A 15,372-nucleotide genomic window follows, 5' to 3' on the forward strand; every position below is an offset into this window, starting at 1 on the left:
GCTACAATAAAACAGACCAAAGTGTTTTCAGAGAACTTTAAATAACTTTTATATTGAGTTTGTATTTAAATCAGCCTTTTACAATAATTCTGATAAATCTCTGATTTAATAGAAACTTGAGGTGTCATTAGTTTTTCAGTGTTTACAGGTTGAGTTTTGTTTACATTTGTGTATAAATACATATAAGGGCCAGTTTGTACTTGCACAAAATGCCAAGGAAAGGTCAAAGGTCACAGTCCCAGAAGCTTAGATGGCAAAAGGAGAAGGAACAGGTAAATGTTTCTCAGACCGTTGAGCAGGTAAAGGTGTCTGTTACAAGTATTCCCAGTCCGGAAGTGCAGCTCAGCGTTCAGAAAGCCGCAGTGTCTTATGCAGATGTGGTAAAGAGAGGTGTTTGCTCATCTGTGCCAAATGCTAAGGTACAGCAGGTAATCCAGACTGGACCCCAGGTAACTCTGGAAACGCAGCATGATGGAGAAGCTCCAGGACCGTCTCAGGTACAGGTTACAAACAGTGAAAGTCGTCCACGAGTGAGTAGCATCTGTGCATCCCGAAGCCAGGCCTCTGCTAAGTATGGAAAGTACCGGAATCAGCAATGCATGGCTAACAGTTTGGTTTTCCTGTCATTCTTACACGAGGATGAATTCATTACCAGAGCAGATCTTAACCGTGTGTTGGACAAAGGCCATGCCGTGTATTCAGATGCCAGAAAGAGGTTTGTGAACAGCGTGTTTCTAGCCTGTGATGAGCTTCCCACAGTGGTCACCAGCCGCAGACACGAGTATCAAGTGGATATGTCTCAGTTTGCTCGTTATGGCACATTTGACGGTACAGATCATCTTCCGAGCCTTGAACAGGGACTACAGTGTTTGGCTTCAGAGTTTCGCTATGCTTTGCTAGTCATGGGAGGAACAGTCATCACTGTTTGCAGGCTGACTTCAGGTGAATACGCATACTTTGACCCTCACCCACGTAAGTCTACAGGAATGCCATTGTCGCTAGGTGTAAGTGGTGGAACTGCAGTTATGTTAAAATTCACACGTCTTAACGACATGATTGACAGGATCAAACATTTGTACCGAATGTTTAGCATTGCACCAACCTGCACTTATGAGCTACAGCCTGTTGAGTTCCACAGTGAAAATGTTGCTGACCAAAGAGATGCTAATGAAAACAGACAAACAGCTACAACTGTTCCAGCACCAGCTTTAAATGAACCTGAATTCGAAAGAGTGGATTATTCAAATGAGCCAGCTGCTGAGCTGAACAATCGTCCTTCTGATTATTTGGAAATAGAAACCTCTGCATCTTCTGTAAGAGACACTCAGGTAACAAAAGATTCTGTTCCTCAGAATGATTTAAACACTGCCTCCTGTTTAACTAAGACAACAGAGGAACTCTCACATAAACTGTTGAAGCATACTAAACAGCAAAGGAGAAAGATTAGGAGACGACTATTGGTCCAAGAAAAACTACCACAGAGAAAGGAAAATGAGAAAAAGAAAGAAAGACAGATGTACACTTTTGATGAAAGCTTTAAGGCAAAGAAAAAAGATTCTAGTAGAAAGTCTCATGATTCTGATCACAGTAAGAAAAAGAGTGTGTACAAAAATAATCTGTATAAACTCAATGCTACATATAGAGAGAAACAGAGAGAACATTCTAGAAAAATCTATAGAGATAGTGCTAAAATTAGAGAGAGAAAAAGAGAACGTGTCATAAGGATGTATAAAGAAGATTCTTCATTCAGAGAAAAGCAGAAGGAACGTATAACAAGAACATATAGAGAATCTCCCATTTTCCGAGAAAAGCAGAAGGAACATATAACAAGAACATATAGAGAATCTCCCATTTTTCGAGAAAAGCAGAAGGAACGTATGAGAAAAACATATAAAGAATCTTATAGACAATCTCCTATGTTCAAAGAACAGCAGAAGGAACGTTTAAGAAGAAATTACAGAACTTGTGCTGGATTCAGAGAGAAACATAAAGCTTACATGAGGTCATATGTATATAATGTATATAAAGAAAGTGTAGAATTTAGACAGAAAAAACAACGTTACATCACTAAACGTTATGGAGAAGAGAGACAATTTAAGCAGCAACACAAGGACAATATGAGAGAACGAATGAGAGTAAAATATTGGAACAGTTTTTCTTTTAGACAGATGCATAATATCAGATGTGCAATGAACATAAAAAGAAAATATCGCCAGATGCATCAACAAGCTGAAAGTTTACAGTGTCATCCAGATAACAGTATAATGAATGAGGCCATATCTCGTTTCAGATCGAACATTAAATCAGCACCATCTTATGTTTGTACTGTTTGTCTAAAAGCTTCTTTTCCTAATCAGGTGAAAATCTGCAAAAGAGAAAATTACTCAAAACACCAAACTGTAGCTCAACAGTGTCTAACTGGTAAATTTGTTCATATGTGTGATGAAGCATGTAATGATCACTGCAGCTTTCCTGTTGAGAGAAAAAAGGAGTATATCTGTCACACATGTCACAGTTCCCTCAAAAGTGGACGCATGCCAAGGCTTGCTGCTGTTAACGGTTTAGAACTGCAGGATATTCCAGCTGAACTGTGTGATCTCAACATTCTGGAGAGACATCTGATTGCCAAATGCATACCTTTTGCTAAGATTATTCCACTTCCAAAGGGCAGACAAAGACTCATACGTGGTAATGTGGTGTGTGTACCATCTGAAGTCCAACAAACAGTTGACTGTTTACCCAGACTCAGAAGCCAATCACAGATAATGAGGATCAAGCTGAAAAGACGACTGTGCTACAAAGGCCATCAGCTGTTCCAGACTGTCACCTGGTCTAAACTCATTGAAGCCCTGCGTAAACTCAAACAGATTCACCCACAGTACACAGATGTTGTTATCAGAGATGATGCATTGCTTTGTGATCCAACGTTACCTGATGATGACAGCAGTGATGAAGCCAGCATGGGAAGCGATGATTATGATGAAGCAGATTTAATGGAAATTGACAACTATGAAAAAGATGCCCTTTTGTGCGAAAGTGAGTCTGAAAGTGAACAAGCTATTAATATGCAATCCTGTGATGAACAACCAGAGGAACAAAATCCAGATGAACCAGAAAGTGATTTGAACAATGGAGGTTTTGCTCTAGAAAGTTGTCTGCAGCCTGTAGACATTTCAGAAGAGATTCTCTGTTTCACTGATAACACATATTGTGTGGCTCCTGCAGAAAGAAACAATCCTGTTAGCTTCTTCAGAACTCCTCATTTGGAAGCCATGGCATTTCCTGTGCAGTTTCCTACTGGTCAGAATACACTGGATGAAAAGAGACTTCTTAAACTCACACCAAGTGCTTACTTCAAGTCAAGGCTTTTCAACATTGACGCAAGATTTGCTAAAGACACAAATTACCTGTTTTTCTCACAGTTTGTCACTGAAATACACTTGGCTAATTCCAGCATGACAATACAGCTAAGGAAAGGTAAAACTATGACCAAAGATGGACACAAAATCACATCAGCAATGTTACAAAGTAAGACAGAAGTAGAGAAGCTGGTAAGAAATAAAGATGCAATCAGATTTATGCAGCCACTCAGAGGAACTCCAGCTTACTGGCAGAAAACTACCAAAGATCTATTCAGTATGGTTCGTCAAATAGGAACACCTCAGTTCTTTGTCACTTTCTCTGCTGCTGAGATGAGATGGCCTGAAGTGATTCAAGCAATAAAGAGACAGCAAGGTGAAGAGGTTGATTTTGAAGCTCTGGACTGGTCAGAAAAGTGTGAAATTCTAAGATCAAATCCAGTAACCACCATGCGAATGTTTGATAAGCGTGTTGAGGCTTTGTTCAGAGATTTGCTTTTTTCTCCTGCACAGCCCCTTGGTGAAATCATTGATTACTTTTACAGAGTTGAGTTCCAGCACAGAGGTAGTCCGCATATACACATGTTGCTGTGGATTCGAGAAAAGGTAGAAGTAGATGTGGACGATGACCAAACGGTCTGTGATTTTGTGGACAGATACATCTCAGCTCAACTCCCTGATCCAGAAAAACAACCTGAACTGCACAAAAAAGTCACTGAACTACAAAAGCACAGCAAAAACCACACAAAAACATGCTTTAAGAGTGTGAACTCTGGTTGTAGATTTGGGTTTCCAAAACCACCAGCCACAAGAACAATGATTGTGAGACAGGATGAGGATTCAGACACTGAAGCTGCAAAAGCCAAACTCAGACCTTTGATGAACCTGCTGAAGGAACCTGAAGCTGCTTCCCTCACCATAGAGCAGATTCTGTCACGATGCAACTTGACAATGAATGAGTATGAACAATGCCTCCAAGACATAAACAAGAAAACAGCTCTTATTCTGAAACGTGACCCAAAGGACTGTTGGATCAACAATTACAACCCTCACCTGCTTGAAGCCTGGAACGCAAATATAGATGTCTCATTAATTTTGAATGCCTATTCATGTATAGAATACCTCTGTAAATATATAACGAAGAAAGAATCTGGCCTCTCTGAATACCTGAAGACAGTTATTGATAACTCTGCAAAGAACACGGTCAATGAATGTGATGAAATGAGAGCTGTGATGCAGGCTTACTCAAAAAAGAGAGAAATCAGCGCACAGGAGTGTGTGACTCGAGTCTGTGGCCTAAAAATGAAAAAATGTTCCCGCAGTGTTGTATTTGTACCAACAGATGATAACCCAGTAAAAATGAGTCGCCCCATGAGCTATCTGGAAACCACAACACATGACAGTTGTAATATTTGGATGACAAGTTTGAGTGATAAATACAAATGCAGACCTGAGACACCAGAATATGAGGAAATGTCGCTGGCTGATTTTGCTGCCCTGTGCAGGTTGGTGAGTGGTACAAATGAAGGAAAAGATGTGCTTCCTCTTCTAAACCAGCTTGGATTTGTACAAAGGCGAAAGAATGATAAACCAGCTATAATCAGATATTACCACTGCTCACAGGAAAAAGACCCTGAGCAATATTATGGACGACTGTTGAGACTTTACCTTCCACACAGATCAGAGCAAGAACTGAAACCACAATGTTTCCAAACCTATCAGTCCTTCTACAACTCGGGTTTTGTGCGACTTCCATGTTCAGACCACAGTGAGTCTGTTAAACGGATTGTGAAAAGAAATAAAGACAAGTATGAGAAGAACTCTGAGGATATTGAGAGTGCACTGGAAGAGTTTGAACAAAATAGGGATGTTGTGATCGATGAATGGTGTAATCTGGCTCCTGAATCTGAAGTTGTGAGGCTGCAATGTGATGAGAATCTTCCTGAGAGACATGATGATGATGAGAACGAACAGGAGAATGTCCCTGACTACAGTCGTCAGTCTGATGCTGTAACAGAGATCAGAGCCGTCAGAGAACAACCTGCAGTAGATCCAGCTGTGGTACGTGTCATGTATCAGAATCTGAACCAGAAGCAGGCCTGCGTGTTCTATGCTATAAGAGACTGGTGTATTCAGCGCGTTTGTGGTTTGAACCCAGATCCATTTTTCTTCTATATCAACGGTGGTGCAGGAACTGGAAAGTCACATCTGATTAAATGTATTCACTCTGAAGCATCAAAGATCCTGAGCAGACTGCCTGCTAATGCAGAAGAAGCTGACATATCAAATCCAACTGTTTTACTGACTTCATTTACTGGGACAGCAGCTTTTTCTATCAATGGCTCTACATTACATTCTCTACTGAAACTACCCAGGAGTCTGAAACCACCCATTCAAGGACTTGGTAACCAACTGGATGAAGTCAGATCTGAGCTGATGAATGCTGAAATTATTGTTATTGATGAGATTTCGATGGTTTCAAAACCCCTTTTTGCTTATGTGGATGCAAGACTGAAACAAATCAAAGGCACTCAGAGACCTTTTGGTGGAATGTCAGTTTTAGCTGTTGGAGATTTTTACCAGCTGCCACCAGTGCGACAGTCTAAACCTCTCTGTGTTTATGATCCAGAACAGATTGACCTATGGCAGGAACATTTTCAGATGATCACTCTAACCGAGATCATGCGTCAGAAAGATGATGTGGCCTTTGCAGAGATGCTGAACAGGATTAGAGTGAAAGAAAAGACAGATGAGCTTTCTCAGTGCGACAAAGATTTGTTGTCACAGGCTGTGACTGCACCAGAAGAATGTCCAACTGAGGTCTTACACATTTATGCCACCAACAAGAATGTGGAATCCCATAACACAGATACCCTGAAGAAGCTTCATTCAAACATCATAATCATCACTGCAGACGATTTCCAGAAGGATAAACGTACAGGCAGAATGGCACGAAGAGGCAAACCATTTACAGGTGGGCGAAATGATTTACCCGACACCCTGAATGTTGCTGAAGGAGCTCGAATCATGCTGACCAGAAACTTGGACACACTAAACGGTTTGGTCAACGGTGCTTTTGGTATACTGATAAAGGTGGTGAGATCTGAAAATGATGGACAAATAATTAAACTGGGGCTCAGAATGGACAACCGGCAGCCTATGAGACACAACCGCAGTTCTAATGCAGCATCTGATGATCTGGTTTACATTGAGAGATCAGAGGAGAGTCTGAAGTTTAAAGGAGCGGTACGCAGACAGTTTCCTGTAAAGCTAGCATTCGCCTGCACAATTCACAAAACTCAGGGTCTTACAACACAGACAGCTGTAGTTTCAATGAAGAACATTTTTGAACCAGGTATGGCTTATGTTGCTCTCAGCAGGGTGACGTCTCTCAGTGGACTCTATTTGCAGGACTTGGATGAGAAAAAGATTTATGCCAATCCCGAGGTAACTGCAGCACTCCAAACCATGAGACAAGCCAGTGTTGAGGAAATGATGCCTCTTCTTCAGGTCAGAGAAACAGCCAGCAGACCTGACACTCTTACACTGATCCATCACAATACAGAGGGTTTGCCATCTCACATCAGTGACATCAAGAGTCATCATGAAATGTGTTTAGCAGATGTTTTGTGTCTCACAGAGTCTCACCTCCAAGGCTCCTTTGTTGCAGATAGTCTTCATTTGGACGGCTACACAATGTTCAAACGCAACAGACATGTGTCCTACACAAACTTTCCTCACATGGCCAGCAGAAGTGGTGGTGGGGTTGTTGTGTATTTGAGGAATCATTTTCAGGTTCAGGTAAAACAGTATCTGCATAATGTCACTGATCTTGAGTTTTTAGTGTTGAAGGTTCAGGCTCCATTCCCTGCGCTCATTGCGGTTGTGTACAGACCCCCTGACTACAGTTTGACACCGTTCATGCAAAACCTGGTAAGTCTTTTAGATTCACTTGAAATAATGGACTGTCACCCAATAATTGTGTGTGGAGATTTTAATGAAAACCAGTTGCAGAGTGGAAGAAAACAGATTCTGGAGCAGTTTCAGTCTAGAGGGTATTCACAGCTGATCACTTCTGCCACTACAGACAAGAACACCCTGCTTGACCTGATTTTTATTTCTCAGCCACAGCAAAGTCTACATTCTGGTGTTCTGAGAACGTATTACAGTTACCACAACCCTGTCTTTTGTGTCCTGTCCTCGAGCCAATCATGAAGTCGTGTGGTGAGTTTTGAAACAATTACAGATCATGTTTGTTACAGAGTTTACTGATTGTAGAGTATGAAAAAGATTTTTCATTAAAAAACTTGTCTTCCCTACTCTGTCTGTAAGAAGACCCTTTCTTATTGCAATGTTATTAATCATTTCACCAAATCATGGCTGTACTTCATGCAGAGCCGGGAGATCTGCTTTCTGTTATCATGCACCTCAGATCTGAAATATGCTGCAAAAAGTATTAAACGGACATAATTTATTTTTTATTCTCATGTTTTAAATGATTAAATCTACTAATGCATTTTTTCATGGATGTTAATTGTCATCTCCTTTTTTGATACTTTTTTTTACTCTGACGTATGTAGCTCAACAAACAAGATCTTCCCCTCCAAGGGCTTTCAAATATGAAATAGTAAATAAATAAATTCCAGATAAATGCAAGTATTTATTATGGGTCACATGAATAAATACGGACAATTATATTTTCTTGATTATAGTAAATTTTGTAGAATCAAATGTTTTTGGGATGAATGAGGTTTTGCTTATCGTGTTTTACAGGTAAAAATTTTTAAAAGTTTTAAACTATCTTTAGGCTACCAGAGATGTCTATAATTATACATTATGTAGAGAAAAACATTTTTACAGCTTACAGAATATGTATAAAAACTGATTTAGAAGTACATGGAAAGTTTCTGCATCCATTTTCTGACTTGGCCTTTATCCGGGTGGGTTTGGGTTTGGGTGGATAAAGGCCAAGTCAGAATTCTCTGAGCAGCTGGAAAAAGCTGCTAATAAACAAAGACATCAGAAAGCGGGGGCTTTAGGTGTAGCCCCCGCTTTCTGACGCACTAATTAGATTTAGTAACTGACACCCCATACCAGCATTACATAGACACTTGGGGGCTGAGATGGGTGGGTGGGGAGGGTGGGTGGTGTTAAAAGCACTTTATGTTTTGTAGATGTATTTTTTTCAGACAGGGCACACACAGTCCTGTTTCCTTTGTGGGAAAACCTTCAAACTTCACCATCCTCAGCTGAAACAACAACATCTTAACACCATCTTCATGAACTGCTGAGCCAAACCTGATCCATCAGTGCTGGACTGCACAGATAACTACATGCCACACAGAGACTGCTGTTTTATGAACTGCCATACCAGTGTGTCTTCAATGGAGAAGATGACACACCCATCACCTGACCTCCTGCCTGATCTGGAGACCATCATCATGCTGCCACACTACACACCTCTGAGACCATCAATGATGACTCATACTGAGGAAACTGTATTTCCTGTCAGAGATGCTCAGTGATCCTCAGAGCAGAGAGAGGTATGATTCTTTATCTTTAATAAAAAATGTCAGTGTTTTTAATTCAATTAATTAATTTAAATCCTGTTTATTGCACAAATAATTTCACATTCAAATGATTATACTTGTTGACACTTTTTGAGTTTTAATTCACATTATGGATTACAAATCTATGCTTTTTCTACTCTGTCTCTCTGTGCAGGTACTGCTGTCTTCTGAGTTCTTCAGTGTCCCAACTGAGACATTCAAACCTCACTGCAGAGCTCATGTCTTTCCTCACCATCATGTGAGTGTGAGATTGCTCTGGATTCTGGTTATGTGGCCTGCAGCACCTATAAGGTATTTCAACATTGTTCATTGTATAACTTTAATTATAAGCCTTAACACAAATAAAATGTTCCTTTTTCTGTATTTTTTAGAACAAGCTCGTACAGTGTGCCTGCATTCCAGCTTCTTAGACTCTACGCAAGTGGACAGAGTATCAGTGTTTGGCCACTCTTACAGACACCGACTTCTGTCAACTCACTGCTACTGATCAGGCACCTCACTCCAGGAAGACAGAGGGCTGCAAGCCTGTCATCGTTTCCAGTGTGGCTTTGTATTCTTGGGGTAGCATCAGATTTTTCCCACAAATATTCAAAGGTAACACTTATTTTAAGCTTAGTTACTAAATCAAAAGTCTTCCCTTTTGTTAATTTTATTGTTTAAAAAAAAAAAATTGTTTTCTTTTAGATTTATATGCAGTGATCGGATGTGGTGGAGCTTTGTTAACTGTGTGAAAAACATCTGTTTGTGATGATATTTACAATGAGGCTTTAAGGTGACAGTTTCCATTTAATTTCAATCCTTTTACTAAGCAAAAACATGTTTGCAATTAACATTTTTTTTCAGTTTTGTCTTTTGGATTTATGGTTAACATTCCTCTATGACAGCAAATACTAAACTGGTCCAAGTAACCAGCATATCATTGGTCAAAGGCAAAAAGGACCACATGTCACGCTAGCAATGAATTTTTGACTGTGTTTGTGTCACCAGATTTAACAAACAATATCAGACATATGAAACTGAACTCTGGATTAATGTGCAGATGTTTTTTGTGTGTTTTTTTTTTATTGTTGAATAATTATTTTGTAGGACAAACCCAATCTATTTACCCAAACAATGTAACTTGTTTGGGTAAATAGTGGATTAATATATCTAAGTCTATAAGTATAGCAAGCTGAATTCATACAAACACACAGCTCTAAATCTTGAATTGTAGGATGTACAAAAATGATCATGTGATTATTATGGACATTTAAATAACTATATCTATTGAACCATTACACGTATTCTTTACAGAGATTACACGATCTCAAAATGTGAAAAAAGAAAGTGTTTAAGAGAATAAATAATGTGTGTTTGTATGAATCCTGCCTTAGTATGGGGTGTCAGTAACTACATTAGTATAGAGTAGGTCTAACAGTGGTTTTCCACATCTGCTCTAATATGTATAGATAATGGGTCAGGCATATAAAGTCATTTTGAAAAGTTCATAAAGGTCATTTATATGTGTTCCTCTTTATCATTTTATATCAGGTCACACAGCTGACTTGAGTTTTGATCAGAGTAGAACCATAACATTCATGCTAATGGTTCTACTGTTTACAGTTACTTTATGATGGATTTCACCCTGGTCACAGCACTATGTGAAAAGCTGTTAGAGGTAAAGTTAACCCAATTAATACCTCATCATAAGTCACTCTCTAACGCAAAGAAGTGATTATTTTTCAGTGTAATTTATTGCACAACAATGTTCTTTATTTGATTCCTGTTTCTTTAAATATGCACATCGATTGTTCAGCTGTGTGACTCTCCACACCTCAAATATATCACAATGTGGACTTCATTTCGGTACAGATTTATCATCAAATCAGGAAACTGTAAACTAATTGAAAAAATGAAGCTTATGAAAGTTTTAATGTGGCATTGGAACATGTTGTTTATCCTTGCCAAATGGTATTTACACAAAACTCCAGCAAATCAGAGGATGTATTTTTGTCCTTCACTTGCTGTTTATATATGTGTATATTTTTGCAGTTAATAGCCTATCATGTGTCTGCGCATCTTAGGGCCATAAACATAAACATGGCAAACAAGGATATGTTCACTATTCCAACAGATGTTTCAATTGTTTGTATAGATGTTAGATTCATTTGATTTGCATTTTCTATTAATATTATTCTGTTTGTCCCAAATGGGATTTTTATTTCTGTATGCCATTATTGTAATCATTGCAAACAACTGAGTAAATATTTTGTATCATATGTTTCTAAAAATATTTGAATGTTCTACTTTTCTACTACTGGTTTTCTACTTTCTAAACTTTCTGCCACTCTTTGGCATTTCAATAACATTATTTTTGGGTGTTTTTTTATCTCTGACCGCAGCATCTTGTGCATCTTGTATTACCTAAATGTTGTTTGTGTGGGTTTTGTTTTTGTTTTTGTTTTTTTTTTGCCATTTTTAGATTTCACCAGCTGTGTAAACTCTGCAATTTTACCTTGGTTTTGTTCCACATCAGTTTATCTGCTGGGTGATTTTCTTCCTTTTCTAATGTTTCTGGTAATTTTTCACAGTTAAACAAGTAACTTTGAGGTTACTTCAGCCTTTTCGGTTGTTATCTGTTGACAGTTTTGCCTAATTATTACATTTCTGCAAAATTATAGCAGTTCTGATAAGTTGTAATATTTCTGCCAAGTTTTTAATTTTCTACTAAATTATATTATTTCTGCTAGGTTACACTACTTTTGTTTGTTATGTTATGTTATGTTAAGTTATGTTATTCTAAATTATTACATTTCTGCTAAGTTGTGGCTTCTGGTAAACTACAACATTTCTGCTGAATTGTTATGTTTATTAGTTATTGCATTTCTGCTAAGTTATTACATTTTTGTTAACTTGATGTTGTCCTGCAAATTTATTAAAATTTCAACAACTTTTTAAACACTGACTTTGATTTCTTCAGCTTCTTCAGCTATTTTCAACTATTTTCAGCAGACAGCTTCAGCTATACAGCATCCACACTGCATTTTCGCAGGAAATGCAAATTTTTCTAGTTATGTTTGGTTTAGTTAGGTTTGGTGTATTTTACCCCTTTTTCTGTTTTTGTGGGCTGATCAGCCACTATTTAAGTTTCCCCTTTGTCTTGTTAAGTTAGGTCAGTTTGTTTGAGTTATCAGTACTTTGAGTAGAGTTTTGTTATTTTGACCTCTTTTATGGGCCCAAGATTTTGATTCTTTTGTCATGATTTAACTAATTATGTTTTTTTTTTGGGTTAAATAAAAAATCATTTTTTTGGACGTTGACCTGTGCCTAATTTTTCCTTCACTGCTCGGTCCCTCACATCACATCACAGAAGAAAGACGAGTCCTGTATCGATATTTGACATCAAATATCAATACAGGACTCGTCTTTCTTCTGTGATTTCAAATATCAATGCCAGAATGTGTGCCGATGTATGTGCATTAATGTGTGCATGTATAGAGTCCTGAGGTTGGCTGGTAGGGTGGACCGCTACGCATAATCACAAGTGTGTGCAAACATTACCATGTTTGGATTTCTTGGAATTTGGTTTCTTTGGGGGATTTCTTCAAGTTTTTGTAATGCGACAGGTTAAAAAATTAACATTCAGCTTACCCTCTGAAATGTCAGTGTGCATCTCAGATGTGTTGTTGTCATCAGGGATGATGTGACGTACCAGCCAATCCATCACCGCACCCAGCTGCAAAACTCTGACGCAATCTGCTGTGGTGGCATTAAAGTCCTGCCAGTTTACAGCGGCTGATTTGGTCCCTAAAATCCAGAGAGTAATTATTCATGGTAAGGAATTCATGTGGACTCTAAGCGTGTGGGCAGGCAAGGACATTTAAACAGTGAGGCTGATGACCTACCATTTCTTCGTGTGACTGCTTCTGGTCTAAAAGGGACTCCAATACCAAAATCGATGAATTTGACACATAGAAATGCTGGATGATCAGGCGATGTGTCAAACACAATGTTGTCTGGCTTAATGTCTCGATGGTAGACACCCTTGGATTGCATTTCAGTGGCTGCATGTACCAGCTGTCTCATTATGACCAGACAGACAAATGAAAAATACGTTCAAATAATCAGATTTACATTATCCATTAAAGTTTGCCATATATGTTATCTTGCCACTCGCTGACCTTAACCTCCCTCTCGTGCACAAAGGTTCTTCTGTTTGCCAGGTAGGCTTCCAAGTCTATGTTTTTTTGGCCTTTCAAAGACCATAATGAGTTCGTCTTCCAAGTCATAAAAGTCGTTTTAAGCGGGCGTCACATTGCTGCTCGTAGCCTCTGGTCCTGCCCACCACTTTTATTAGCAATGCCACCTTCTTGGGAATCTCGGTCATTTTACCATTAAGAAGCTTGAGAAAGAGAACATCAAGGTCAGTGTTCAAATATTAGGCTGTTTGAGGTACACGTAGGGGGAAAAAAACAGAAAAAGACAAACATTTCTTACCACTGGTAGGTAGCTGACTAAAAACTGAGCAACATGCTTAATCACCACCTGCATTACAGAGAAAATGTGTTTTAGAAAAAGAGAACAGGAGGAACTAGAAGAATTGTAAAGTGCACACATAAGAAGCCATACTGGGAAATTGTCTTCTCTGCGTTTTCCAAAGAAGACAGTCCCAAAGCCTCCTTCACCCAGCTTATCCTGCTCTTCGTATTTTTCTTCAAAGTCCTCTACAGAGAGACAAAACAAATTGAATTTAACAGGTAAAGGACTTTACTCACCTAGATATTTACGCACACCCACAGCACGTGGTGTGGTAAAGGTCGGCCAAGATTTTGACCACATGTCAGAAACTGGATCAAAATTGGACTAAACTCACTTGAACTCTGACTTTGTCTGCACTTAGAACTATCACAAGACATTAAAACAAAACATCGGGCATTGATGACATCACAGGAATCTAACATTCTAATCTATGCAAACTGTCTCCATGGCTACATAATATCAAATTAAATCATAGCAAAGGAGTAAAAAGCAGGATCAGTCTTAGGGTGTATGTTACATGTTTGCCAGTTTGGATGAGTGAGTGCAATACTTCATCGGCCTGTGTTGTAGCAACCTGTTGAACCTGCTGAGAAACTTTTCTTTGTCCACTCTGCCCCAAACTTCACATGCTCCATAAAAGTCGAGGCCTAGAGACCTCTGCATAGTTATTAGCATTAGGTTATCAGTATCATCTGATATATATGACATTTACAGTACATTACTCACACATGACATAGGAGGAATAAATATGAACTTTTTGACATAAATTTGATCATATGAAATTGGATTTTTTTTAAATATGAAACTTTTTCCTTCCGTCATACTTCAGAAATATAATATATTAAGTTTTGAACATTTTAAAACATTTAAGTTTGCTCGTTGTATTTATAAGATCCTACATGGACGTGCTCCACAATCATTGGTCAGTCATGTTAAAATCCATTATCAGTGGAAAACAAACCTGATCCTCTACTAGAGGCGATTGTGCAATACCTTTTAGACATAACACTCAGCAAACAGTTATTATCAGTTAAAGTCAGTGAGATTTGGAGTGATACATGGCACATGACGGAATAAGCAAAACATGTAAACTAGAGGAGGAGACGGGAGAAAAAGACATTACTAAAATACATGAAGGGCCAGGGCTGGGGCAGCCAACCAGTCACAGACAAACAGCCACATTTTTTACTGTGTCACCGCAAAGAGCCACATCATACACCTGGGCACACATGAACATCACCCATCCCTTCCTCTGTCCTGCGTTCAGTTTGGGGTATCAAACTCAGGACCCTAACCCCATCAGGCCGGGGTCTTTGTGTGGAGTCTGCATGTTCTCTCCAGCTTCCTCCCACAGTCTAAAGACATGCAGTCAGTGGGGGTCTTCTCGCCCCGTTCACATTCACACAGAGATGCATTGAAGATCACCTTGTGGTTAGTGCCTTCTATTCGATGTACAGACTGAATAATAACACCTTCTAATTAGTTCTGTCTCCTATTGGTGCTCTTCTACGAGTAATCAGTGATTGATGGCTTACTAAGCTTAACTTTTTTCACAACATTGATAACAAACACACACAAAACAACAACAACATATATTATCTAAAAGAAACTTGATTGGACCACAGTTTGGATGTTCATCCTACATGTTTATTGAGATTGTCTAATGTCTGCGACGTTATCTTCTCCCACGTCTGCGGACACCCGAGGCCTTGTGGGCTCTCCTGCGTCTGCGAACGGGGCGAGAAGACCTCGCACGTTTGCGTCTATACCTGCGTTGTGGCATCGTCCAAAACGGCGGTACCTGCTCCACGTCACGGGTTCTATTTATGGACTCACTTGGCAACTTTAGTGATGTCACTGCTGATGTTGTGCCTCTACATAAACAGCATAATAATTTTATATTTTGTCAGCACTTCCTAGCAGTA

The 15,372-nt window shown here is 39.1% G+C and overlaps 1 protein-coding gene across 1 annotated transcript; it reads left to right on the top strand.

Moving 5' to 3' along the window:
- Positions 1-100: 100 nt before the first annotated feature.
- On the top strand, positions 101-12,062 carry LOC146490179 (uncharacterized). Its single transcript, XM_085153425.1, has 4 exons — positions 101-8,902; positions 9,084-9,220; positions 9,301-9,523; positions 9,614-12,062. Exon 1 carries the CDS (start codon positions 210-212, stop codon positions 7,572-7,574), a length of 7,365 nt encoding a protein of 2,454 aa, XP_085009551.1. The 5' UTR covers positions 101-209; the 3' UTR covers positions 7,575-8,902; positions 9,084-9,220; positions 9,301-9,523; positions 9,614-12,062.
- Positions 12,063-15,372: the final 3,310 nt, after the last annotated feature.

Source organism: Neolamprologus multifasciatus, unplaced genomic scaffold (genome assembly GCF_963576455.1).
Source record: "Neolamprologus multifasciatus unplaced genomic scaffold, fNeoMul1.2 chr19_1, whole genome shotgun sequence".
Taxonomy (NCBI): domain Eukaryota; kingdom Metazoa; phylum Chordata; class Actinopteri; order Cichliformes; family Cichlidae; genus Neolamprologus; species Neolamprologus multifasciatus.

Coding starts and splice junctions, on each gene's coding strand:
- LOC146490179 (XM_085153425.1), top strand. CDS start 210: ATGCCAAGGAAAGGTCAAAGGTCACAGTCCCAGAAGCTTAGATGGCAA.